The following is a 26,531-nucleotide window of genomic DNA, read 5'->3' as shown; positions in this document are numbered from 1 at the left end:
TGTGTTGGAGTACAGAAAGCGTAGCTTAGTGTTATCTAAAAGATTTACAATGTTATGGCTGAATATTTATAAGATTTTGACAATGTGGTCTTTGAACTCGATATATGCCCGTATTTATTTGAGCCAGAGTATACGGATAATCAGATTTCACAACGAGACTTCTCCTTGAGCGGGACTTGGACACAATAACAAACAGATGGGATCAAGTGAAAGGGAAGAAAAACGTTTTCTATGCAGGGTCCTTTCCACAATGTTGTCAGACACTTATAATAATAATCTGAGCCCGTCAGTGGCAAAAACAAGCATTTCAGTGGACGTAACATTACTGTATATTGACGCTGAACAATTGCCCTTGCAGCTTGTTACGTGGCTGCTGGTTACAGCTCTCTCCCTCAATACTGGATTCATTTAAAAAATTGTAACCCCTTCAAAAAAATACAATAGGGCCACATTATTTTTGTCAATATTCTTTTTTAATCATAGACACTTCAGACCAACTTTTACATTCATCTGGGCCTCCTCCTATCCAGTTTTTAAAGATAATCATACTATAGGCCTATTGCCCAATACAATTCTCACTCATATTTCTCAACTAACCTTGCATGTGTGTGTGTTATTATTTGTGAATTCAGGTACATGGTTAAAAAAAATCTATTACATTAATTGTCATTACACTATTTTGTTGACACTAGACGCCCACTTCAGCTATCATACGAATACAGATATTGTTGCAACATTAACAGACACAGACAGCTTTGCGTTATACCCCTACCAGCTAGTCTCTACCTGCCCAGCACCAAACACCCAACACAGTTAGTGTACAGTGTGTTTATCAGAGCTGGTCGATGAAGTGTATTTTGTGGCAGCAAAAGCAAAACAATGAGCTAAAAGATGCTAAAAAGCTTTGTAGAGGTGCGGTGAACAGTAGTATTGGTGATCCTTCTGTGACACCTTTTACGTTACACAGTTATTTAATCCATTATAAATATAAACATATTGATAAGGGCAGTAATCTGAGGGCTTTTACTACTTTTCTGGAATACACTTCATAGTTTGCTTATCAGTAGAGCTTGTTTGTTGTCTTTTATATTGTTGTCTCTAATGTTACATGTTTTGATAAAGTTTTGGTCTGCTATGTATTCAAAAACAAACTTCCACCATGAACAATAAAGTTGCATTGTTGATTTTGAAATTTGGGATATTGGGGATTTATTTGGAATATCTAAGCAAAACTTTTATAAAACTATTCTAGTTCAACAAGGAATATACACAAGTTAGTAGGTGAGTGGGATATGGATATCTGATAACATGCAACAACATTGTACAGTCAACAAATCAGAGTGATTAGTATTTGCAGTTTCAAGCTCTAAGATCCTTGGTTTGTGTTAATATGCTGTACAGTATCTGCTAGTCGAGCTTTTCTGGAAGAGTACGAAACACGCTGACCGACCACACAACACATAGCCGTTACTACGGAAACACAGGAAGCTATAGTGGGTTTGATGGAACAGGACTGAGGCGCTCAGCTTTTTGTAATCTGACTGACACGATAACTTTTCTTTTAGGCTTTGCTTTTGTCTGAGTCGTCTTGCTCTGCACTCTCCGCTTTGCTGCCGAATCGCCGGCTTAGCTCTGATGTCAACACCGAGCAGCATGATTTCTGTGAAAGAAAAGAAGAAGAAGTGATAAAGAAGACACGACTGAAAGTCTATACAGCCGTGCTAGCAGCTCTAAGTGGTTGTGCCACATGGACACAGCAGTGCTTTGAGCAAAATACTAACGACAGCATCATAGACTGTATAAAATATGGACGTAGTCTCTATGACTTTACCCATAGGTTTCTTAAGAGGCGTTGTGAAGTTCAAAGTGGGTGGACCTTTTTTTGTACCAGACTGTGAAAATGTTTATTTCTGCTGTAAACTTCGGCATTGTAACATGGGGGTCTATGGGGATTGACTCGCTTTTGGAGCCGGCCTCAAGTGGCCATGTGAAGAACTGCAGTTTTTGGCACCTCCCCGTTGGCTTCATTTTTCATCCCTGGAGGTTGCCGCTTGGTTTGCATGCTAACATTAAGTGCAGCGGAGGATGATGGAATGTCATGAGTTTTAGCAGGTATTTGGTCATAATCCACAGAATTGGACAAATTAAAATTTTGACTTCATGGTGTCGCTAGAAGGTCAGGGGATCACCAAAGTCAGGAGCATTCATCCTCTGGGGACTGTGGATATTTGTACCAAATTTGACCAGAATCCATCCAATAGTTGTTGAGACATTTCATTAAAAGCCATAAATGTCAGCCTGTTGGTGGCGCTAGAGAGGCTCACCAAAAGTCATACTGCACTCTTCCTTACCTTGCAATCCTTAGCTTGGCTGCGGGCCCTGGATACGAGCTCCAGCAGGGCCAGGAGGAGCCCGACACCCAGTCCCAGGCCCAGGAGGAGGAAGAGGCCCCGCAAGTCGTGGGGCTGCAGGCCCTCGGAGGCATGGTCCCTGTCAGCGTCCACGCAGCTGCTGGCCCACCACTTGTTCCGCAGATAAGTCAGCTCACCGGACTCACTGAGCTGGAGGATGGCCATGGTTAGGTTTTTGACCAGTGGGGAATCTGGTGGAGCAAAGAGGGGGTGGTGTGATAGAAGAAAGAGGCTGATGATGAAGGTCTCACTCCAAAACCATGAGCATTAACCTCCCGCTGTAACATCCTCCATCGTTTTGGTTTCAGGCTTTCAAGCAGATGTTGCAACCTGGCTGCAGAGATTTGCTCCCATTCAGCTAAGAGAGCATTTGTGAGATCCAACACTGATGTTGGGTGATAAGGTCTTTGCTCACGGTCGGCGTTCTAGTTCATCCCAAAGGTGTTGGATTAATCTTTGGTGCCCAAACCATGACAAACAGCCCCAGAATAAACATATTTAATCTCAAGAATCAGACTTTAAAGGAGGAGGCCACTGCATTGGTAACATGTTTTAAAAGAAAACTGTGGCAATAAAGGCTTAAAGGGACAGTGTGTAGGATTTGGCAGCATCTAGCGGTGTGGTTGCAGATTGCAACCAACTGAGTACCCCTCCCCTCACTCCTCCCTTTCCAAGGCCTTGGTAACGTGAGCCGCCGAGTGCCAAACCGTGGTAACACCGTGCACTACTTTAGGAGCAATGGAAGTCAGACAGCGGCTTATACACTAATGAAAACATAGTTATTATAATCTATTTCTGCTAATAGATCCCCCAAAATGCTACACCTTAAAGTATGCTTAGTTTATGAAATGTGTTGTCTCTTCACGTCTAAAGGCAAAAAGTGTTTCTAGCTGTTCTGACTGTCCACACTCCAGTAATGGAGGACTACACTAACACAGAATCACTAAACCCTATCACATATGTTCTGAAAGTCCTGGCATGAATATCATAGGAATATTAGAAGCTTGACATGGGGTGGCGTAATTTACACTGGGGATGGGGAGTCCATCTCAATTTTCAAAATCCAAGTTTGTCCCCCTCACTTTTACAGTTTCAGTTTGATTCATAAATTAAAAAATTCATTGATGAATACAGGCATAATCAATATGACATTTTGTCTTGTGTTTTTACTAGAGGCCTGTGTCTTTTGCGTGTCTTTGTTGTCTCGATGTGATGAAATGTGCAAATGAAATGAACTTTCAGACAGTTGCTCCTTGAAGGCATTTATGGCATTGCACTCTGCTCACACTCAAAAAGTGACCCAAGTTGTTGAATGAAAAGAGAGAGCTCGAAAGAAAGAGAGAGAGAGAAGTTTAAAGCCTGTTTTGACAAGCTACAAAACCAGAAGCAAAAACCATCCTGACAGGTCCAGACGACTCACCCAGAGGGGCTGCGATGCTGTAGGCTCTCATAGAGATGGATTCATCTGAACGGCACAATTTACAGTCGCGAGCCACTGCCAAGTCCAAGGACACGGCTTCACCGATGAAGGCAAAGTTTCCCTCCTTGGCACGGCGAACACCCTCCTCTTGGCTGGACACGTAGCTCTTCTTACGCTCCATGTGCTCGTAGATACGCCGGTAAATGGGGTTGTTGGAATTCTGGGAAAGAAATCAATGCAAAAATAAGACATTTTAATCACTGTGCACAAATCAGCTGTAAGGACTATAAACTCAATTTAGGAGCTGCAGAATGTGCCTTAAAGAAAAACATGGTGGATCCAGCGTCGACTGTTCCATAATCGATCACATCCTGGTTAGCGAGGTCTTCGAAACTCTTGACGGATGCGTGTTTGCTGTTGGAGTGTGACATGATGAAGTTGAAGTTGCCAAAGTAGCTGGCCAGAAGCAGTACAGCGAACAGCCACCAGATGGCGCTGACTACACGTCCAGACAGGGCTTTGGGATGAGGACCAGCACCTGAGAGGACAGAGATAGCAGTCAAGTGCCTGCACAGGCCTGCAGTTTGGCAGTAAACCCGTTCCTTTAAAGGGGACATGTCATGCTCATTTTCAGGTTCGTACTTGTAATTTGGGTTTCCCCTAGTACATGTTTACATGCTTTAAAGCAGCAGTAGGCAGAATCTTTTGGCATCATCGGGCAAAAATTCCATAATAACCTTTCAGCATATTGTAATTCAAATGTTCTGAGAGAAAACTAGACTTCTGCACCTCCTCATGGCTCTGTTTTCAGGCTTTAAAAAAATCTAGCCTGTGACGGAAGACTTTGGTCAATCACAGGTCATTTCAGAGAGAGAGAGAGAGTTCCTATTGGCTGTTCATTCAACGGAGGCAGCTGTCAATCACTCGCAAACTCTGATCAAACAGTCAAACTAGGCACAGTGATCAAATATGAATCAATATTATGTTACTGTAATGCCTATTTCTTGCCTGAAATGTTTTCAGAAACATCTTGTAGTGTACTGTTTAGCTGTAAAATGAGAACGTTTGTTCCAGCTGGTCTTCGGTGCTTGGTATTTCCTCAACTGTCTCATTTTACAGCTACTTTGTGAGTGATTGACAGCTGCTCAGAGACGGCAGGCTCAAGCTCGGCTCTGATTGGTTGTTTTCCTCCGGTCTGTGAAATCTTGCAGATGCCATTAGGAGCACCGGAGGACACCGGAGGACACCGGAGGACACCGGAGGACACAGAGGGACATGATTTTTTTCAGATTACCTGTCTCAATCACTACTGTCAGGATATAATGACCATTTTATAATTGCAGAAAAATGTTCAGAAAAACACATTATTGTTCTCATCCTGTCTGTCTGAATATACCTGTATTCATCCTCTGACTGAAAAGCTCCGATTTAGCGTCTGTCACTTTAAGACCCCCTCCTGAAAAAAAGCCCAGTCTCTGATTGGCTTACAAGAAAAAATATGATGCACCTTTGCAAAGGTAGTTCTCAAACTATGGCCGATTTCTTCTAATGAGCCTGCATGTGACATATGAAGGGGAGCCAAATCTGAATGGCTTGTTGAATCACATGTTTTCCGATCTAAACAGCCCACAAAAAACTGACTGGGTTGTCTTATTTCACAGTTTGTGGGTTGGTAGGAACTCCAGATACCCAAACGTATGTGCATAGTGCACACAAGCACTGGGTTTTTCATGATATGTCGCCTTAAAAACTCATGATATTAATTCACTCTCAGTTTAAAAGTTTAAAACAATGCAGACAGGGTTTATTGATGATGATCACCACCTAATGTTGTATCACATTATTGTCTGTTTGCTCTGACTCAGTTTTCACAGTTTACATTGCAAAACCCCTCACACAAAATACTGTGTGACTGTAAATATAGATAATGTATTCTAGAGGATAACCTTACACTACAGTACTGTAAATATAGAGGACGGAGTGTAGACTGTGACTGTATACTTCGTATCATTGATTTACTTTTTCTGTTCTGTATCTACCACAAACTTTGAGTGTTTATTCAAAACACCTTTTGGCTTTTCAGAGTTCTGCACATTGAAGTTGTGTTGTGAAATATTTTGTCTAAAGCCATTCTAACATACTGCACACAATAAGAAGGTTGCAGCGCAGCGTATTTATTCTGAGAGAGCATAAAGAAAGAGACAGCCGGCAGCAGTGTGTGTGTGTTTCTGTGCCTGTGGTTCAGTTTAGCAGACTGCTGCGTTACCTTGCAGGGTCAGAGCTCCTGTGATGTACCAGAAGCTGTGCACCAACGTGAAGCTGTGCTCCTCTGTGTCTGGCTCAGCCCATTCAGTGGGACTGATCCTGCAGAAAAAAAGGAAGGCCTCAGAAACAGCAAGGTTAAAGCTTCACTTCCAGAAGCACGATTCATATGTATACGTCGGTTTGCTGAAATGTCGGTGGAGTTAATGGCAGGAAGTTTAAAGGCTGAAGGTCAGTGGTTTGATTCCTAGCCCCCTGCAGTCTACATGTCGAAGAGTCCTTGGGCAAGATACTGAACCCGAAATTGCTTGTGAGTGCGCGTGTGAATGTATACTCTTGAGGAACAGGTGGCATCTTGTATGGTGCCACCAGTGTATGAATGTGTGTGTGAATGGGTGAATGCTGGCCTGTGTTGTAAAGGGCTTTGAGTGGTCGCTAAGACTAGAAAAACGCTATATAAATGCAATCCATTTACCATTTAATAAATTAGGAGTCTCTGCCAAGGCCACACAATCTACATTTGTTACTATAAGGTATAATAATAATACAATCATTTAGAATTTTGTAATATACAGGATGTGGAAACGTGGCTGTGTGCCCTGGTACACAAACATGTGAAAGGCCCCCAACCCCTCCTACATAGAAGGTAGCCCACAATTTGGGAAACTCTCGCAAGATGGTTAAGGTTAGGCATTGACCTTGAATAGTTAAGGTTAGGATAGGTCGTCAGGCAGCGAGTCTCGAGAGAGTTATTTTTGCAAGTTCACGCAATTTGTGGCTTTGATTGATTGAATATAAATATTTCATAAATATTATGAAATTGTTGGTAAATATTTTTTCATGAGCTGAAAAATAAAGTGCTTTCAAATAATTGGCCACATGGTGGTGCTGTCTCTGGTAAAAACAAACCTGTTCATTGGTCAACTTTTAGAAACTGTGGTGACTTTCAACTCAGTGAAGTCAACTTTAAAGGGATAGTTCACCTTCAAATCAAAAATACATATTTCCCCTCTTACCTGTAGTGCTATTTATCAATCTAGATTGTTTTGGTGTGAGTTGCCGAGTATTGGAGATATCACTCGTAGAGACGTCTGCCTTCTCTCCAATATAACGGCACCCCTTGGCTTGTGTTGCTCAAAACGCCAGGAGGCTTTCATCTACTCGTGGACGAGAGGCTCGTGCTTGTGACAGCACGAGATGTAAACAACAACGTTAGCTAGCTTAGTGCTCAATGAGCTAGCAGTATCGGGTGTAGATGCATGTTTTCTTCTGCGCGGTGATATGGTTGGCGAGGGTAGTTCAGTAGACAGAAAATAGTTCCTACATGAAACTGCTCACAACAAGGAGAGTGGATTATCTTGAGTAACCATGTCATGATTTCTGTAAAGAGACATTGCTGTTGAGTATATTCAAAAGTAGGCAGACATCTTGACGGCTGATATCTCCATCACGAGGCAACTCCCACCGAAACAATCTAGATTGATATATAGCACTACAGGTAATAGGAAAAATATGTCTTTTTAAATTCTGGGGTGAACTGTCCCTTTAACCTGACTTACATTCATCAGGTGGCCAAACATTCTTGGGGCTGTTGTATTCGACTAGACAACCCAAACCGTTTTTTTTTTCACATTAAATAAAAAAAAATTCAGATTTTACTTTGTTGATATTTGTCATAATTAAAAATAATGACAAATATCAAAATTACCCCTAAACTTCTCATGATACTGAAGACATGTCCTGGTATACAGCTCTGTTTCTACCATACACAAATTAAAACAATGCATGTAATATCAGCCAGCAGTTTAGTGGGGACATTTCGAAGCTTGCACTTACCTGCCTATCAGGAATATGCAGAGACCTGTTAGCAGGAACGCAATGAGGATGCCAACCCACATGTCGGTGGAGAAAGGTGACAGCAGGCTGAAGCTGCTCTCTTCAGAGGCCATGTCTTTGCGCATGAGGAAGCTGATTCCTGTTTGCATGAAGGGGGTGGACATATCCACAAACTGCTCTCTGACGGCGGTGAGGGTCAGCGGAGCCACTGCCAGGTCAGCCTCCTGATGCAGGGTATAGATAGAGAGTCATATCATGCATAAGACATAGACACATTCACATGTACAATAGGTAACGTGGCGACACAGTATTGAACATCCATATCACTTATGTTAGACCGAATTTGTTTGAAACTGATGTGATGCCATTTCACTCTCTTTACCAAATGCCAAATACTGTATACAGTATGTTTTTTTTTCAGGACTAATGTTTCTAAAAAAGCATTTACACCATCATGAGATTAAAACTCATGATGGCACGTGATGAAATTGTATCCAGAGGTAAGGGAAACTCTGGGATACATTATTGCCACAAACATACAAAAACAACACCTTTAAACAATTCAATAATAAAATAATAAATAAAGTGTAATTTATAATAAAAACAATAAATTAGAAAAATAATGTAAGAAATTATTAAACCTCAACTCATTATTATGAAATCTTATATTATTCCAAAAGTTTTATTTAAAAAAAAAAATATGCTTTGAATAATGGCTCACAATAATTACCTTAATTTTAATAATTCATCAAAAAATATTTTAAATGAATTGGTTTGTTTATAAATTGCATTTAACGGTGAAGCTGCTGTAATGCTTATAGAGATATACTGTATATATATTCGGTTCGGTCATAAATATTTGGGGCTTGTGTTTAAGAAAAGGCGAAAAAACAAATGACATAGCCAACAGTATATCACAATACATACATGTACATACTCTAACGCATTTGTACTGCTTAGTGACTCTATCATAATTCAAGGAGAGCCAGGACAGTTGCAAGGTCTGTGATTTACCCCTCTGATTATTTCACCAATCATGCCGCTCCATTTGCCGCTGGAGTCCATGGCTCCGTAGCGGTTGTCCTTCACCAGGTGCACTTTGTACTTGAAGCCCAGCTTCTTGGAGAGCTCAGAGAGCAGATCAATGCAGTAGCCCTCGAACCCAGAGCCTCTGCTCATGGTGTACGGTTCTTGCTGAGGAGAACAGAACAAACGCCCGTAATATAAATTTCTGACATGCACAACCAACATTCTGAAAGATTGCATTATTCACATGGGACAGCCATCATGCACAAGAGCAAGTAGTTAAAAACAGGACTATTCAGATGCTTAAACTGTAATGATTGTTTACAAAAGAGAATTTAGGTTTAGGTTGATCTTCCAATTCTCTTCAAATCCTGAAGGGTGGCTGACCAGGGGGGCTGTTTACATCCTGTCTGATTGTCTGACTGCTCGTGTTTCTGGACCTTTTGGATCTTCGGTGATGTCACTTTTCTGTCAATCTCAGTACCCAACGGCTATCGGTCTGATGACGTCTTAGCCTCTGGGGGCAAGGGGCTACATTTCTGGGGTTCCGGTGTAGCCATCGGATATCCGGGCCAAGACTTTCTCTTCCGTGCACCGGATATTGTTTACAGACCGATTTGGAACTTGAGACGCGAGGATGGAGTTGGAGTTGAGAGGCGACGTGTAAGACCAGATTGTTTCACAAGTAACCAGTTGACAAAACCGTCGTCAAATGATAGCCGATGGGTTTCGGCCAATGCGTTCAGCCTCTTTTGCTCTCCACACGGACTGTTTACCTGCATGCACCCAAAGCCTGCTCAAACACGGCCAGTACAATTTTATTATCACTGATAGAAATGATGGCCAAACTTCAAAATACGACTCTTCTTGTAATGACCCAGAACTGCTTTTTCACAGTGTAGTTGAGCTAAATTAATGTGTGTTCACAGCTGCATAACTGCCAACTTGGCATTCTAGTGTTGAGCAAGGAACAAAGAAAGAATACCTTTATAGTGGTGATGGATAACTCCTTGGCATCTAGAATGGAAAAAAAAAAAGCACCACGATAAATTTTGGATTCCTGTAATGAAACAAGTCATTGTAATCAAGCATAAGTAGTAGCACAAAGATAAGAGGATTTATTCTAAGCCAGTTCTTTGGCTGATTAAGGGTTTGGTTTCATGTCTACAAGCGTATGTGCAGAACAGCCTCTGAAATCCTAATGAAGCATATTGTTGCTTTGAGTCTCCTTCATGTGTTTTTCTCTAAGCCACAGTAGTAAATAAGCCAAACAGCCACTTGAGGACAATGACAGTCTTGTTGTCGGTTGTTTTTCAGGAGAACCTGGAGAAAAGAGCTGCATACTGAGGGGACCGTTGCAGGGGACAACAAGGGGGGGTGACTGGGCCTCTAAGGGAGGTTCAAAGTGGGGACCCGTCCGTAAGGTTGTGTATCACCATTGTTCTTCAAACCCCCCCATGTAATCCGAGCAGGGGATGAACCCCCACCCCATCCCCTGACATTACCCATGACACTCAGAGTTGTTTTCTTTTTGCTGTAACTGTGACCAATTTTATTCACAGCGTGTCCAGCAGGCCCTAACATGCCCTGCCAGGGTCGGTCCGAGAAGGGAGGAGGGATAAGCGGAGGTGCCAGGGGTGCAAGTTCCTCATAATTGCATGTGAGAACAAAAGCGGGCATGGTTGGGTCACATAAAGCCGATGACACCCCATCAGCCTCCTCTTGAGAAGATGGCAGGACGTACGATCTGCGGAGATGCCTGTCAGTTCACCGCCTGCCTGCAGAGTCTTCCCCTCCCCACATGGTTAATTGATTTATCACAGTGCTTTCTGGACCACAGCAAGGCGGTAGCCCCTCCACTGGTGAGAAATGGGATGCCACAGTGGATGATGCTGCCCCCTCTGTGCTTTGATAGGACTCCAGCAGTCCAGCAGGGCCGGCGGGCAGAGAGTTCAATGTGAGGAATTATTTAGGAGCATGACCCAGTCTCATAGGTCAGCCAGGGTTTTAACTCTGCAGACCGATTACAGAGGCAGGGCTGCTCTGGAGGAGCAGATTATTTCATTGGCTGAATAAAACCCATCTTGCAGCACAAAGTAGCTTTCCAGAATATAAACTGACTAACTGGCAAAAAAATTCGGTCTAGTATAAATTAAAATTAAACTATAAAGTGCTTTACTTGCAAACAAAATACTAGTGAGAAAAGAAAACCTGAATATAAACTATAAAACATTAACAGTGCATCAAGGAAAATAAGCCAAAATCATATACTTGACAAACGTGAGTTTTTACAATTCCTTATGATGAATTAATTATTTTCCACCACTTAAGTAATTCAGTCCGTAAGCATACGGAACACACTCCTCTCCTGAGCGTCGAGCACCGATTATAGCTTAACTATCAAGATTTTAAGTAACTGGAGACAAAACTTTTTTTTTTCCTACTCTACGCAGATCATAAACTCTTGAATATAATAACATCTCATTGAAATTGGTTGAGAAATGTAGATGTTACAGTGCTTTTATCCAGAAAAAGAGCAGCTCCCCCATTCACTTGTATTTGTTCACAGGCCAGTCTTGCCTGGTCCAATATGGCGCCCACGTTGACGTATCACAAGTGTGCATTCAGGGGGCAAAACCGCTTTGGCAGCCGTTGTTATCAATGTAGATTTCACATTGTTTGCACATTCTTGTTAATTATACTAGAGCCCTGCAGAGTCCAACCACCAGATACCATTATCATACTATGTATTAGTATGAGATTTGTTTTTTATTATCACCCGTTATGAAATGGGTAATGCGTTAGATCAGACATGTGATTTGACTTGGGGGACCAGGGTCTGTTTGGATGACACTGGCGTTGGCGTTCAAGTTACGTGAGTCCCTGGTACAGTACGCCGCCAGACACTTTTCCTTTTAAGGAATCCAACGATTCCTTAACAGAGCGTTAATATAAAACTGGAGACTTGGATTTTGGTCTTGTTATTAGTACAGAACAACCAGTCACACAGCAGCTCTTTGCACAGCATGTCGGGCAGGTGAACATTAACATTAGACCTCTGACGGCTCTCTATTAAAAAGTGTGTTGCTGGTTGCTGGCTAACGTTAGCGGTTAGCCCTCTGTCAGAAACGTAATGGCAAAAGTCAATACAATATTGCTGATATGTCTTATTCAAATCTAAACGAACGTTATCTAACGTTAGCATTCACGGCTGCTTGTTGTTGTGACTTTTCCCCGTCATAGTCGCGTAACATTACAGCAAGTTAGAACCATGACAAAGTCTTGCATCACTTTTAAGTTTTAAGGCATAGTTGCTAAATCTAAGTATTTCCTTAGAGTGTGGGTCGATCAGCCCGTTGTTGATCAGTTCATTTTTATCGTTCTGTGGAGCATGGCAGCTCGCCATGACCACCCACTGCTTTGCTAGCGCTCTGTGACTAGAATGCTTTTGCCCATCAGGCCTGGATCCATAATCTCCTGTTTTTTAGTAAAGGCATGTGATCCCCTCAAATATTAAACATGTTTAATCCATCTTTTCTGTTGTTGGTTCAGTTTACTGAACAACAACTCCTTGTCATCTCAGAGCTGCACGTGCATCTCTGTGGTGACAGTGCACAGAAACTCATCTATGTACATACTGTATGTCTGATTTCTCCAATATGAATGGAATTCCAAGAGATACTGGGCTGAATTAATAAACCCCACCTCCTGATCTAATAACCACAAGTACAAGGCTGGCACCAACGTGTTAAAAATGTCAACATGCAGACTAAAGTCTAAAGTTTTTGAGTGTGAGGGGAAAAAAAAGTTACATTTTGGACAGTTTAAAAAAAAGTAAACCAATAAATATATGTTCTTTGGCTCCAATCACTGAGGTTGAACCCGCTGAGATTATTTCAGCCAAGTTCTACTTCCAAGTAAAAAGAAAAATCCCCCCCCAAGTTCAGTGACTAATGATTGCACAACTGCAAGTGGCCGAATAAATTTCTGAAAACAAAGTCCTTCTGCTTGCTGCTGCAGAAGGTGTGCAGTTTGTATAGCCTAGAGGGAACAAAGGCACCACATAGCAACCCAGTTCATTTCTTATATGCCTTTATGAAGTCCAAGGCAGACAGTTAAAATTATTCTTTCACATTTTTTTGATAGCTCTTTAGCAAAGACAACACTGAATATTGTAGTTAAAGAGCCCCGAAAGAGGAGAGATCCTGTTGGGACATGTAGAGCATCATGTGCAACTGGTTGGGTTTCTATCCATCACACCCAGTTCAACAGGAAGTGGCTAGTAAATAAGGACTATCATGTTCTGCAACAAAAACATGACTCACAAGAGTCAGGTTATTTGTATTACCTGCAGTGCCTCTCCATGCAGTCAGGGCTGCCACACAGAAGACCAAAGCCAAGCAGCCTGTCATGTTGCCACGACCCTGAAAATGACACAGAGTCTTTAAAAACGTCTCAATTTGCAATGTCGTCTAACCAAGAACATCTAACACTCACACAATCATTTCAGGGATGATATGTTTGATTATGTTACTTTTTACTCAATGATGAAAAATACTTCAATAAAATGTTGGTGCAAATTGTGACACTTTGCTAGAAAACAAAAGTTCCCTTACCTCAGTTACGTCAGGTGCGGTGTGAATTAAAACCTTGACCTTTGTGTGAAGGATGACTCCAGGAAAATGTGTAAGAAAATCACAAGTCTTGCAAGTGGTCAATGGGGAGGGTTGTGTTGCACAGGACTGTAGTGGGGCTTTATATGGGGGAGCACAGGGAGGGGAGGAGATAGAACCGCAAAGGGGAGAATAAACTCAGAGGTTTTGGCAGAATAATGTCTGAAGAGAGGTGATATCAAATTATTGGAGCAGGATGTATTCTACATCTACATGTTCAGGCCTGTATGAATGATGTAGATTTTGAGGCAAACCGTGTTTTTCTTCCTCTCACCATTCCAACTGATACAAAGAAATTAAACGATCTGAATGATTTACAATTTGTTTTACTGTTTTAGATATTATCCTTGACGTTTTGGGGTTCTGTTTTTAGCCCACTACTACGGTTAACATGGAGCTTACAGGTGGATGGGTCGGAGGTCCCAGGGAGTCAGAGGAAGTTGTTTTGGAGCACATTTTCTTTCCCTCCTGATAACCCTGAGGGATTATCATTATTTCCTGTAATACAGTAACTGTGAGAACATCTGATAAAGTAACTAAGAAAAAACATCAGCTTGTTTTATAGTTTGAACTCAGGGTGGTAAATTAAAAAGAAAAACAACCTTAGCATTCACACCACATCTGTTAAAGCGGCAGTAGGCAGTATATTTTTGGCTGGAGGAAAATATTTTTTTTCAGATTACCTGTCTCATGCACTACTGTCAGGATATAGTGACTGTTTTATAAAATTCATATTTTAATCATATTTACTCCAACCTGCCTACTCCAGCTTTAAGACTCCTCTAACCCTCCAAACTCATAAATTACATAATCTACAGTAATTCATATTAAAGTATTATCCACAAAAAAAAACATGCCTTGTGTCTTTCTCTTAGAAAAAAATCCTATTGTTTTTAGTAGAAGCTCACGAACTAAATTGATTTATTTACAAAAAAAACTCCTTCGAAAACAGGCAGTGACTTCATCTTGAAGGGAGGGGCCTCATTCACTCTTTGAGAGAAAAAACATTCTCTCAGGCCTGAAGTGTTGAAAAGGGCTTGGAGGTTTCAGTTGAGAGGCCAAGCCGTGCCAAATTGTCTAGATAAATATGGCTTTAAGAGGGACTCTGTGGTTTTCTTGGAATCCTAATGAAGCTGTCCTTTGTGTTTGTGTGCTGGCTGGAGCAGAGTCTGTGGCGCTAAAATGAGCATGTCGTGCTTCACAAAGTCTCACAGAGCTGAGGAAGAGGCTTGGCAGTGTCTGACAGCTCACCAGAGGTGGCCATCAGCTTCTTTTTTTTTATTTATTAAAAAAACACAGACTTGAAAATGGACAAACCTTTGACTGACAAATCAAGTGTCCTGAGAAACACTGTCCTGAGAGGGTTTCAAGGACTGCGTGGGCAACCCCGTCTCCTACAACATTACGTTCCCATACAACTAAACTGCATTCTCAATTACGTTTCGAGGGAAACATATTTTCTCACGGATTATGGTTGTAGTTTTAAACACGTGGTTAACATTGTAAATTGAAACAAGACAAAACAAAAAATGCAACAAAACTTTGTTAGGTTTGGTAAAAAAGAAAATGGTTTGGCTTAAAATGAATAAAGTTGTTACGTTATTAAACTACAGATGTGAAATAAAGCAAGTGAATGTTGACTTTTAGTTTCACACGGACACAAACCGCAATCTCCTGGATGAAAGTCCTGTTTCTTTGACCCAACACCACCCTGACTTCCTCCCTATACGTGGACTTCTGCAGACTATCATTAGAAACGTATTTGTGACGCGTCATAATCAAACGTAATCCACGGCAAAATATGTTTACCTTGAAATGTAATTCACAACGCAGTTTTGTTGTATGGGAATGCAATTTTTAGGAGACCAGGCTGTCATGGGTTACATGGGTTGTCAAAGGAAGCTGATACCAACACTTTGTCATTATAGCTTCCTCCAAAGCTATGCATGAATCCATTATTATTGTTATCATTATGTTAGGTTTCAGTGAATAGTTTGTGTCCCAGAGCGTACATGCCATTTCAAATGGGTTTCAATTTTACCAAGAATTCAATTCCAAAGGAAACAGAACACAAAACCTGACTGGATTTTTATTCCACATACCACATTCTGGGGTCTAAAAAAGTCTAAGTAAATAGTTTTGTAGTAAAAAAAAATCTGATCGTGGGTGGCAAGCGACACTGAAAAGATGTTTTTTTTCCTCCTTTAATGACCGGTTGTGCTTGTCGTCTCTTGTGCAGCCTCACGTCTTTGTTCTGGAACATTCTTCCTTCCTGCAGGGGGTCTGCTTTTTTTTTTTTTTTCACCAGAGAGGTTGAAAGAGGTGATGGCTGGTAAACACAGACCCAAGCAGAGTCCAAATTAGAGCAGCGAGCAGACCCTGCCAAAATAAAGGCCAAAGCTTTTGCATGTCAGCTTGCATAAGACTCAGCTTCATTGGTTTGTTAACGACTTGTCTTTGTCTCTGAGCTAAGACAGCTGTAGGTAGATTAAGTGCAAATGAAACAAATGAGCTGTGAAACATTCGGTAATATTAATTTGAGATTTATTCAGGTCATAATTACACATTAGTTTGAATTAAATATTTGTTCCTAAAATTTTGCACAAACAACTGGCACGGAAGTGCAAAACGATACAGCAGGTTGACAAATAAAACGTGCTTTGATACAGATCATTTTCATCTTGTATTAGTATCACGGACCAATGAGAACACAGGCTTTCAGAACACGATGCCCTTGTGACTGCCATCAGACAATCTGAAAAAAAATTAAATATTAACAAATCTTCATATAAAAAGTCTTTGTAAAATAAAGCACAGCCTTAGGATAAACATTACAGTGCATAAAAGACATGCAGTCAACTTAAAAAAAAGGGCTAAATTTGGTATAGAGTAGTCTACCACTGCTTTAAAGTACATGATCTCAGTGCTGTCACATGCCACGAATCGGGAAGGCTAGCAAAAATATTGGCAGTTTGGTTGAATAACAAATGTAATCACTACACGAAGAATACTAAAAAATTGAGACATTTTATCCTGCATTGTAATAATAATTCCATTTTTTTCAGCAATGACATGAGACAAGCCTCGGCTTTTAGCGTCAAACTGTCAAACAAGCTTCAATATGACACCATGCCATCATTTTCTAAATATTGCTAATGGATGGATGGGCTGATAATAACGCCTTGACATGAAGTATCTCATTTTCAGCTCAGTTAAAGTATACCGTTATAGTTCAAGTGGATAAACAGAATGAGATTTATTTAATATTCTGTCCCCTAGCTGTGATCTACAGTATTGCTACTATATGCTCATGTAAAGTTCCCCCAAAAAACAAACAAACATGAGAGTAGATCACAGTCAACATAAACAGCTATATAAAAACTCCAGGTATCTCTCACTAAATACATTCTGGCAATTATCTAACATTTGGTGCAAACAGATGGCAGAGCTGCTTTTAGAAGAACTGCTGTCCAGCAGCTTCAAGACAATGTTTTCTGAATGCACAAGGTTAAAAAAAAATAAATGGATCTTGCACAACCTCAAGATGTAGAATTGATTGTTCATGGATCACTAATTCAGCAGAGAAGTTTTTCTGTGAGACGTTGAAATTATCTGTGAGATATTCTGCAAGATATGCACCTTTTACTAAAAAAAAGATTTCTACTTGAGAAAAAAAAAAAACGTGACTGTATTCCAAACATATTTCTAGCTGTGTCTCTCACGCTCAGTTCCAAGTCAGCCAGTCCTTAGAGTTTGAGCATGAAAAAGACTTCACTGTTTTCAGAGTCTGGAGAGGACTGGGACTGTCTAGGGGAGGGGGTTCCAAGGGGGATGAGCTGACTCAGCAGGTCCAGGCTGGAGCAGGGACTCTGGGCCACGCAACACGCGCCTTCGGGGTTCCCCCGCTCCTCGATGGGGCTACTGGCACTACTTCCACTGCCAATGCTACCAGTAAGGCTAAAGCTTGCACTTCTGCCCTGGACCAGGCCCTGGAGCTTCTGCCTTTCCTGGGCCTTCTTGGCCCTGTTTGCGATGTAGCGCACCCTGCTTTGGCTCCTCGAGGAGGTCCTTCGCACCAGGGTCTCATCCACAAACTCCTCCTGTGACTCTCTGGGCTTGATTTCTGGGGCGAAGTCGCTAGCAGTCAGGGGCTCCACGTCGGTCAGCTTCCGCAGTTGCTCTGTGAGGTTGCTCGGCTGCCGGGACTTCTGCAGGCTGCCCTTGCGGAGCTGGTCCCTGGTTGGCCTAACGATGAAGCTTCGGCTGATGCTGTGGTACTTGCTGTCAAAGTTACAGGAAATGTCATCGGAGGTCAGATCCCCGAGGCTTTTGGACATGGAAGCTGTAGCCGTTGGGGTTGTAGCTGCAGGGGATGGCCTACTGGCTGATGACTGCTTGAGCCCCTCCATGTAGAGTCGGCTCCAGGTGTGCCTCCTTTGAGTCAGTCTGCTGGGTGAGTCCACAGAATCCTCCTGGGGTTGCTGCAGGGGACGGGGCTTAAGCTCATCTTTGGGGCACTCGCTTTGCTGAAGATTGGGGTTGGACTTGCTCTTGCTGACTCGCAGGGCATCGTAGGAGACAAATGCTGAGTGGCGGCAGTTGACCGGGTGAGGATCGCAGGTGCTGCTGGCTGCTGGCAGGCTGGTGAGGCTCTTCCTGGCCAGGTTAGGCAGGGACAGGTCGATGACAGTGTCGCTGGAAGAGATGCTAGAGGAGGAGGACATGCTGCCTCGGTGGTTGCTTGGCTCCAGCTTGCTCCAAAGGCGGTCGTTCATGGTAGCATCCGTGCAGACCTCCGGTACTGCCGACTGGGCCTGCCCAGCTGAGGCTACAGCCACCCGAACATGGCCCTCGCTTTTTGCTCTTCTCACTGGCGCGTGTGATGGCAGATTGCTAAAGAGTGCTCTCCTGGCCTGGGCTGTCTCAGCTGCAGGGACTGCAGGGGATCCAGTGGACGCTGCTGCTGCAGCAGTAGGCTTCACTCTGCGGTCAGACTTTAACTCTGCTGTATCATTTTTCTTTTCTGTCAGAGTTTTTTGGTTTTCCCTCTTGTTTGGTGTGTGCTCCATGAATGAACGAGTGCTTCTGTTGGTCTGGATGTCTCGACTACACTGCGATGGTACCGTTTTCTCAGCAGGGTTCGTCGGAGGGAGTGACATGGTTCTGGAAGGGGCAGGAGGTTTCATAGGGTCTCCGCTCACCTTGATAGGACTGTGTACCACCCCATTTGAAGGAACGGTCAGTGGGGAGTCTGCATTTATTGCTGTGGATGGTGAGTTCAGTGGTGTAGATGAGGAGTGATGTGAAGACAGGCTGTCTTCTGGAGCGGAGACAGAACGGATGACACGAGTGTTTCTGGCGTCGTCAGAGTTAAGTGTAAGAGGAGCTGGTCTCTGCACTGTGGAACAATCTGTAGAAAGACAAGGCAACAAATCTGTCATCAATGTCCTTCATGGTCACTGAAAGCCTTTAAGCTGTTAAAGTGATAACTGTGCTTGAAAACTATGGACACACTGATCCAATCCATTTGGTTCGGTATCAGCTTGGATGCTGACCTTATTAAGCAGATATCTGCTAGATGTGAGCAATTAACATTAGGCTTCATACAGTTTGCTGTTCTGTGGTGAGCTCATTTTGAAAGGCTACTGCTACTTACAATAAATGCATTGTAATGTAATGTGAAGACAGTGGAGGTCCTGCTACTATGAAACTGTGCCGTAAGTATGAAGTGTTGACAGTGTCATGTTTCGCACTTTTTGTCAGGATGTGGGTTTGAAACATTGCATGGACAAAATAGATTTTATTACATGTTGAACAAAACCTGATGATGGAGAAAGGCTCAGAAAATGAGGACTGAACTTTTAGCTAATTTTAGGAGTTAAAAAAAACAAAACACTGCGGAGGGCTTCGTTTAACGGGTTAGTATTGGTTCATGAGGAAAAAGACAGACACGCACAAGTGGAGTGTTTCGGTGATGTGAATAATGGATCTCCACTTGAAGTTAAGAATAGATGTGAAGGTACAGCCTTGTCGTTACCTTTGACACGGAAGAATCAGTTATGAATGGAGAATTTGGCGTTATATTGATGAAGCCACTTCCAGTGCCCAAAACTTGACAAAATAACCTTAATTCAAGGTCCAATTACTGGCCATTACATGAGCTTTCAACTGCCCCTCATGGCCTTCATCAACGAATGAAGTTGGCTCAGTTGACCTCTATATGGCTCAGTTGTCTGTTTGACTCCATTTGGTGGTGAAGGCTGTGATAGGTCTTTGATAAAGCTCATATATTTTATCAACCTACTGTCCCTTAGGTCGAGATAATTGAATGATATTCCACTTTATTACAATTTAAAGCTTATTTTTGCAGCTTTGTGTGACTGCAATGTCTTGTTCTATTGTTCAACTGCGATGTTCTCAGGCCTCTTTTGTAAAAGGGATGTCGATCTTAATGAAACTTCCTGAATAATTAAAGCTTAACTAACAACTTTGACCATCAGGAAGTGGGTCTGTAAACTCTGATGGATGTTTACGACGGACCGTTTAGAGGAAATTACAATTCGCATTCATTTTCTCTTCAAAGTGTCAGTTTAAACCTGTCCCAACGTGACCTATCAGACTTCTTTTTTTAGTGATGTGGACACTGTGTTTTCAGATATCAGCAATGAACAAGGAGAGTACAATGGTATCATCGTGGAAATAAGACTTAAGTTGTAGTAATCCAGAATCACCCTTAAGACGCAAAACATTGTACAGGCCACAACACAGTGAAACGTGATAGATTCTGTGCATAATATAAATTCTGTTTTCCTCTTGCCCACAGCATGTGTCCCTGTCTGGACCTGCACCCCTATTCAATGATGTGAACAGACAAAGCTGGCATGGTGCTCTCATTACTTCCACTAATGTCAGTTTGAGTTAGTGCAATTTCAAGAATATGTGACAGCGGAGAAGAATATGGATTTCAAACGTCAGCTAAACCCCTCCAAAAGGTGTGACATGTGGGTCCTGAGAGAAGCAGGCTGGTGAGGCAGAGAGACTGATGGGTGAAGGTGAAGGTGAAGGTGAAGGTGTAGAGGATGTATTTAAAGGTTGCATGCATTCAGCGGTTTACCTGGCTCTGGTCATCCCCTCAATTCTGCACTAGTAACAGAGAGAGCGTGCAAAAGGGACAGAGAGGAAAAAAGGAGTTTAGCAAAACTGGAAAGAAGAGGGAGAATAGTGGCAAGGAAACAGCTAACGGGACAGAGAAAGCATCTTAACAAGAGAAGTTATCGCAAATTGATCCTCCAAAATCGACATCATTCTGATAGTAAAACTCTGATGGCCATCACATGACAAACTGAGAGGCTGAAGAGATTGGGTTTAGGTAGAGCAGCTGGTGTTCGGCAGGAACTGGACTCCCCTGAAATATGTCATGTGAAGCCGATAGAGGGAGTTTACGCAGCACAGATGTCAGTGGCCTGTGACTTCCAGTGCTCAGCCAGTTGTTGGAGGTCATGTTTTTGAAAAACTGTCCATTTCAAGACTTGAATAGAATGTAAACTACTTAAAGACATCACTATATTTGAGCTTGTTAGAGGCTTGTGATGGTGGATATCTATAATATTGATAATAATAAAACATTACGATCCATTTTCAGTACAAGTCAGCCCAATAAAGCACCCTAACCCAGTGGTTCCCCAAAGTTTTCTTCTTATGGGACTTCTTTTCTATCATTGAGTGAACTGGCGACCCCTGACTAAGTGACATATTTTATTAATATTTCATATTCTATTCAATGCATAACAATAACCGTACAGAACAACTGCTAAACTGTACAATTAACCCAATTACAATAAACGACAGGAAGTTTGTGTAAAACGAGCTGTTTGGATGAATTTTGAGCAGATTATTTCCTGTGAATATTGCATCAGAGATGAGTTTTCCCATTACTTTTAGGAACTTTTAATAGATTTCCCTGTATTGTATTCCCTTCTATGTGAAAGGCACATTAATAGGCTTCTTTTTTGACAAATTCAGGGTTTTCTTCTCCCTGACGGCCATTGTTCCGTTAGTTTTTAGGTTGTCTTAACTGTGTACTTTTCTAATGCAGGATGAGGCTGTTTAGCAGAGTGGGAAGGCTCTGTGAATATAGCTTGTGTTCAGGTCTTCACAGTGCTATTATCCTGTTTATATCTTAAATATTGTTTTAATTTCAATTAAAAATTAAAATTGAATTTAGTTTTCTTCACAGAAATTAATGAAATGCTGAGATACAGTACATGTCATGTATAATTTATGAAAAAATGTTGTCGGTAACACTTAATTTTACACGTCAGCAAATTTCATGGTAATTAGGTGATAATTAGCAAGTAACCTATTTGAAATTTCTTTGGAATACTGCCAAATTACCCCAATATTTACCTCAATATTTATAAAAAAATACTTTATTGTAAACAATATTTCATAATTATATTCCGCTATTTCCTAATAGCTGGTCATTTATTTAATACACTTTCAGGAAAAGAATATAATGTTAATTGATATGCTTTATTTCCATGTCTGCTGATAAATAAATAATAATTAGCAAATAACTTCTTTCTTAAAAAAAAAACTACCTGAATCATGACATCAGCTACCAGGTTACATTTGTGTTGACAATAAGTCACACAATGGTGAGATTTGTGCCTGATCAGAAGTGTCCTATTAGTTTTGGCTTTCCACCTCCGATAAAGAGCAGCAACTTCTCAAGCCTAAGGGCCCAATTTTAACCATTATATGCTATTTTTAGCACATAATTATTAAAATAATGTGTATTATCAAATATGTTACTTGCTGATTATCACCTAAATAAAAATGAAAGTTGTGGACCTGTAAAATGAAGTGTTTCCAGGTCGTCTTACACCCCTTAAAATCCCAAAAGACCTTGTGACCCCCCCGTGAAGCTTTTGCTAGAAGTTATTATTATGCGTCATTATTCAGTTCACAGGTAGAACTGAATTAAACAGCCTAGATCAAACCGCTTGTAGCAATCGCCTGCTGGGGGGAAACATGTCATATAAGGCTGTGCTTTGAGTTTTCTCTAATTATGTTGCTTATATGCATCAAAATAACTAGGTTAAGTTGAAACTACTTCTATTCATTTTAATTTAAAAACTTACCATTTCTCTCATCTGTAAAGCATGGGGTTCGTATCAGATACAGGATTTTAATGCACAGAGAAAAACAATTGCAAATATTCCAAAATTGGAATCAACTGCATTGAATTGAATCATTGATGAGGTTTAGGGTAAAGCTACAGACGCTAGAACTGAACTCTCACGATGGGAAGAAATAGCTGGGAGTTTAGATTTTGTCCTCAAACTATCAGGGACACATGGGATGACACAGCAGAGGGATGACTCTGAGACTCCGTCTTATTACTACCAAACATTCATGGTCTTGGCATGTACGGAGGCTAACTGGAAGTCTACAGCCTACAGGACATGAAAGGCCCTCTACGGCCACTACGCAGCAGCTATACGGGGTTATCGCTAATGCTGCCTCACATACATCTTACCGGCGAAGAACATGGGGGACTTATGGCGCAACTCTTCCATTTTCTGGGTAAACAGGGCGTTCATCTCGCGCTGCAGGGTGCCCGCGGCCCTCTTGCGGCTGTCGAGGACAGAACGTGGAGGCAGCATAGGAGGCGATTCAAAGCTGCTCAGACTGCCAAAGCTCTCACAGCTGCTGCTGTCACTGAGCGAGAAACCTTCATTTTTTGCATTGCTGTTTGTGAACGGGGCGAGCGTTGAGCCGCAAACGGTGCCATAGTTGGGGGGTGTCGCCTGCTGCCAACGGAGGTTGGTCCTGCAGTCTGGTGTGAGGCTGCGCTCTGGTGTTACAGTGTTGGGGGAGCATCTTCGGGGAACGCTGCAGGATCGGGTGTTCTTCTGTGATGCGTCAGGCTCATGTCGGATGTGCTCTGCACCCAGAGTTTGCCTGGCTTTGGATCTAGGGAAGGGGATAGGCCGGAGAGCCTTGGGGGAGTCCTGTAACTGAGCCTCTGAGCATGACTTGGGGAGGGAAGGAGATGGCTGTGACTCTGTCTGGGCAGCAAGGGACTGGGGCTTGGCTGCAGGCTCTGGCTGAACTTGTCTCTTGGTCGAGGAGGTGAGATTACTTCTCTCCTGTCTCTCATCATCTACCGTTTTGGACTCGCATCCCTGCCTTTCCTTAATCTGACCCTTTCTTTCGGCCTCCGGACTCTCCTTGGAGCCAATCACACATGTGATACAGTTGGAGGACATCCCCACCCTGCCTGAGCTATTAAGTGCGACGCGGGCGAACACCCCTGGCTTCGTGTCAAGCGGGTCATGGAAGCGAAGCCGACCGGCCCGTTTCAGAGGCTCACTCACGGGTCTTCGCCGAGCAAAAAGTGGGCTCTTACCTTTACCCTCCTCAGGGTGAAAAGCCCCATTGGTGTCAGGACAGTCCCAGGGGCCCTTGGCTTGGTGGGATGCCAGCGATTCCCTGTTGCGGTTTTGTGGTGGTGTGGGCTGGTGAGAGGTGGCAGCAGAGGCCTTGTCCCTATCCTCAGACTCTCGTTCTTCACTAGCGCCCTCTGAGCTGTAGTCTTTGGTGTCGATGGCAATCTCTGGGAAGCCCTTCTTGACTTTGGGCTGGCCTTTGGTGGGTGCACTGGCAGTGCGGCGCAGGAGGTGGGCACCGAACGGGTGCTTACGGCCGCGCTGCCCAGCAGCATGGCTGTCCAGGGAAGCCTGCTTTGGGTTTCTGTGAAACAGCCCTTTTATGCCGCTGGCTGCTCTGGCCTGACAAAAACACAACAAAACATCATTGTCAAACACAATGAATCTTAAGAAACCAAAATGAATTAGTTACAGAGAGGTCATACAAGAACAATATTTGCCATAATGCAGGTGGCACTGGTCCGCACTGTATTATTGCAATCATACATGGCCAGGTTTTGTAAAGTGAGCATGCTTAACAAATTCCATCAATATCCATTTCCCCAAGAAAATCCCTGTAATGACACGTGTGAATGATCCTTCAGTCTTTAAAGTGATCATTCAGCTGTAATCCATGCGGCCTAGCTTTGAATTCCACTTGGATTCAAAGTGTTAGAATTCACATCTTCACATCTGTATACAGCAACTATAGTCCCAGTAGTAAATTATTTGTTAAGCAAACATGCTTGAAGCTACCTGTCAAACTTAGACACACAAAGAGCAGCTCTACAACTCAATAAGGAATTGTAGTAGGAATTGAAAATTTGGTGCTCCCTAGTGGTAGAACCGCAATGGTTTTGACAACTACAACACTGGATTTACTGTTTAAAAGTAACCAATTTTCAAGTGGGTTGGCTTATTTTTCTACATACAAAAACTTAATGCATCAGAATAATGAAAATTCCATTATCACATCTCTCTGAAAATAGTGGCTTTAAGATGAATGGAAAAATCCAGATTCTTAAGAGGTGACTTATAAATGATCAGTGAATGATGCAGGAATGAGTCCTAAAACTGAAAATTATTTTGCATTTTAGCGCTTCCGGTTCCCTCGTCTCGAAGTCAATGAATGAGTTAGATGCTTGAAATAAGGTCTGTGGTTAACACAAGCTTTTAAAGATTTTAACGTTTTGTTCTCCGGTATGAAATACGTCAGTAAATATCACACTCGTGAATTTTTAAGCTTTTACAGTTGTGTATACTCGTGTTCATGTGACCGTGGTGTAGTTCGTTTGTTGCCTGACGATCGAATTTTACTTCTGGCGATTGTATTCACACTTCAAAAATCATAAAAGTGCTCTTCATTTGTGTGATTATCTTCAAAAATTATCAAAAAAAAACCAAACAAACAAAAAAACATCCAAGTATGCCATTGGCTTTTGTCGAGGGAAACAGTTTGATGCTAACTTCCTGGTTGGCTTACAAAAATACGTCATCCCTGCAGCACTCTATAAAGCTGGCCTTCAAACTGTTTAACTATTTGTTTCACTTGTTTAATATTCAGATTACACAGACTTAAAAATCAATAACAATGCGTGGACGTTTGCTGTGCCTTTAGGTGCTGCATGGTAATGGTCAAACATCACAAAGACGGGGGCAAAAATGATGACGGTGATGAGGACATTCAGACAATGACATCAGTGATTGTGAAACTCACGTTGACAGACAATCTTGTAAAATATCACTGGACCAGTCCAAAGAAATGCCCCACCAAATGGAGCTTTAGTGGGACAAGGCATGATATTAGATTACCTAAAACCCTTGCCATTAAATGGTATTGTTAAGTTTCAAACAATGTGAAAGAAGTAGATCCAAATAGTCTGACCACTGTGGTGAGATGCTTACTGGACATCTATCGACATGAAAGCAATAGTAAAGACAAGATTACAAAGAAAAGAAGTATTTGTGGAAAAAAAAAAGGGAAATGTAGGCTGAACTGAACATGACAATTATTAAACTACCAGGAGACTCAATAGAGTATGTGCTGCTGCCTGAGGTGCCTTTGGCCTGCAAAAAAACCTTTCACCTTAAAGCAGAAGTTCGACATTATGGGAGAACTAGAACTGAGATAAGTCCAGGCATGTTTAGTTTAGCTTAAAGGGTCAAGAACTGGAAGCAGGGGTGTTCCACGGGCTCCAATGGTTGTCAAAAATATTTGATTGTGGATTTATGTGTTGGACTGACAGACTGACAGGTCACTATATGTAGAGCCACTCTGCTTGAGATAAAAAAAAAAGAGGGAAAAACAAGACATTGTGGATTTTGAGCTGGTTCCTAAAAAAATATCCATCATCGAACCAGTCCTACACCTCCAGCTACAGTGGATGTTGCCAGGTATACTCTAGGGGTGTAGCTGAAAAACTTACAGTGCAGTAGTATGCTTTGAGAACAAGAATTTGATTCTATTAAA

At 42.1% G+C, this 26,531-nt stretch overlaps 2 protein-coding genes across 6 annotated transcripts in view; both read right to left on the bottom strand.

Annotated features, from left to right (window-relative positions):
* Window positions 1–451: 451 nt before the first annotated feature.
* si:ch211-251b21.1 (uncharacterized protein LOC571720 homolog) lies at window positions 452–13,720 on the bottom strand. Its single transcript, XM_037773740.1, has 10 exons — window positions 13,572–13,720; window positions 13,304–13,379; window positions 9,941–9,972; window positions 8,944–9,123; window positions 7,930–8,153; window positions 6,098–6,195; window positions 4,149–4,369; window positions 3,832–4,051; window positions 2,352–2,602; window positions 452–1,660 (listed from the first exon to the last, which is right to left on the bottom strand). The coding sequence occupies exons 2-10, from the start codon at window positions 13,365–13,367 to the stop codon at window positions 1,562–1,564; spliced, it is 1,389 nt and encodes a 462-aa protein (XP_037629668.1). The 5' UTR covers window positions 13,368–13,379; window positions 13,572–13,720; the 3' UTR covers window positions 452–1,561.
* A 3,338-nt stretch (window positions 13,721–17,058) lies between these two features.
* plch2a (phospholipase C, eta 2a) overlaps window positions 17,059–26,531 on the bottom strand; it is a 214,371-nt gene continuing 204,898 nt past the window's right edge. For all 5 annotated transcript variants that reach the window (XM_037773701.1, XM_037773702.1, XM_037773704.1 and 2 more), the window contains 2 exons: window positions 24,043–24,424; window positions 17,059–19,038 (listed from right to left, as the gene is read on the bottom strand). In XM_037773701.1, coding sequence (XP_037629629.1) covers window positions 17,375–19,038; window positions 24,043–24,424 — 2,046 coding nt within the window. In that variant the 3' untranslated portion in view covers window positions 17,059–17,374. The remainder of the gene's footprint in view (window positions 19,039–24,042; window positions 24,425–26,531) is intronic.

Source organism: Sebastes umbrosus, chromosome 6 (assembly GCF_015220745.1).
Source record: "Sebastes umbrosus isolate fSebUmb1 chromosome 6, fSebUmb1.pri, whole genome shotgun sequence".
NCBI classification, from domain to species: Eukaryota; Metazoa; Chordata; class Actinopteri; order Perciformes; family Sebastidae; genus Sebastes; species Sebastes umbrosus.
The sequence above is the reverse complement of the archived record's forward strand: the minus strand, read 5'-3'. Positions and strand labels throughout refer to the sequence as shown.

Bases quoted from the DNA above. Each gene is read 5' to 3' on its own strand.
- si:ch211-251b21.1 (XM_037773740.1), bottom strand. From the start codon at position 13,367: ATGACAGGCTGCTTGGCTTTGGTCTTCTGTGTGGCAGCCCTGACTGCA. The intron at 9,973-13,303 runs GTAATACAAATA...TTTCCATTCTAG, and splicing joins TGCATGGAGAGGCACTGCAG to ATGCCAAGGAGTTATCCATC. The intron at 1,661-2,351 runs GTAAGGAAGAGT...TTTCTTTCACAG, and splicing joins GCCAAGCTAAGGATTGCAAG to AAATCATGCTGCTCGGTGTT.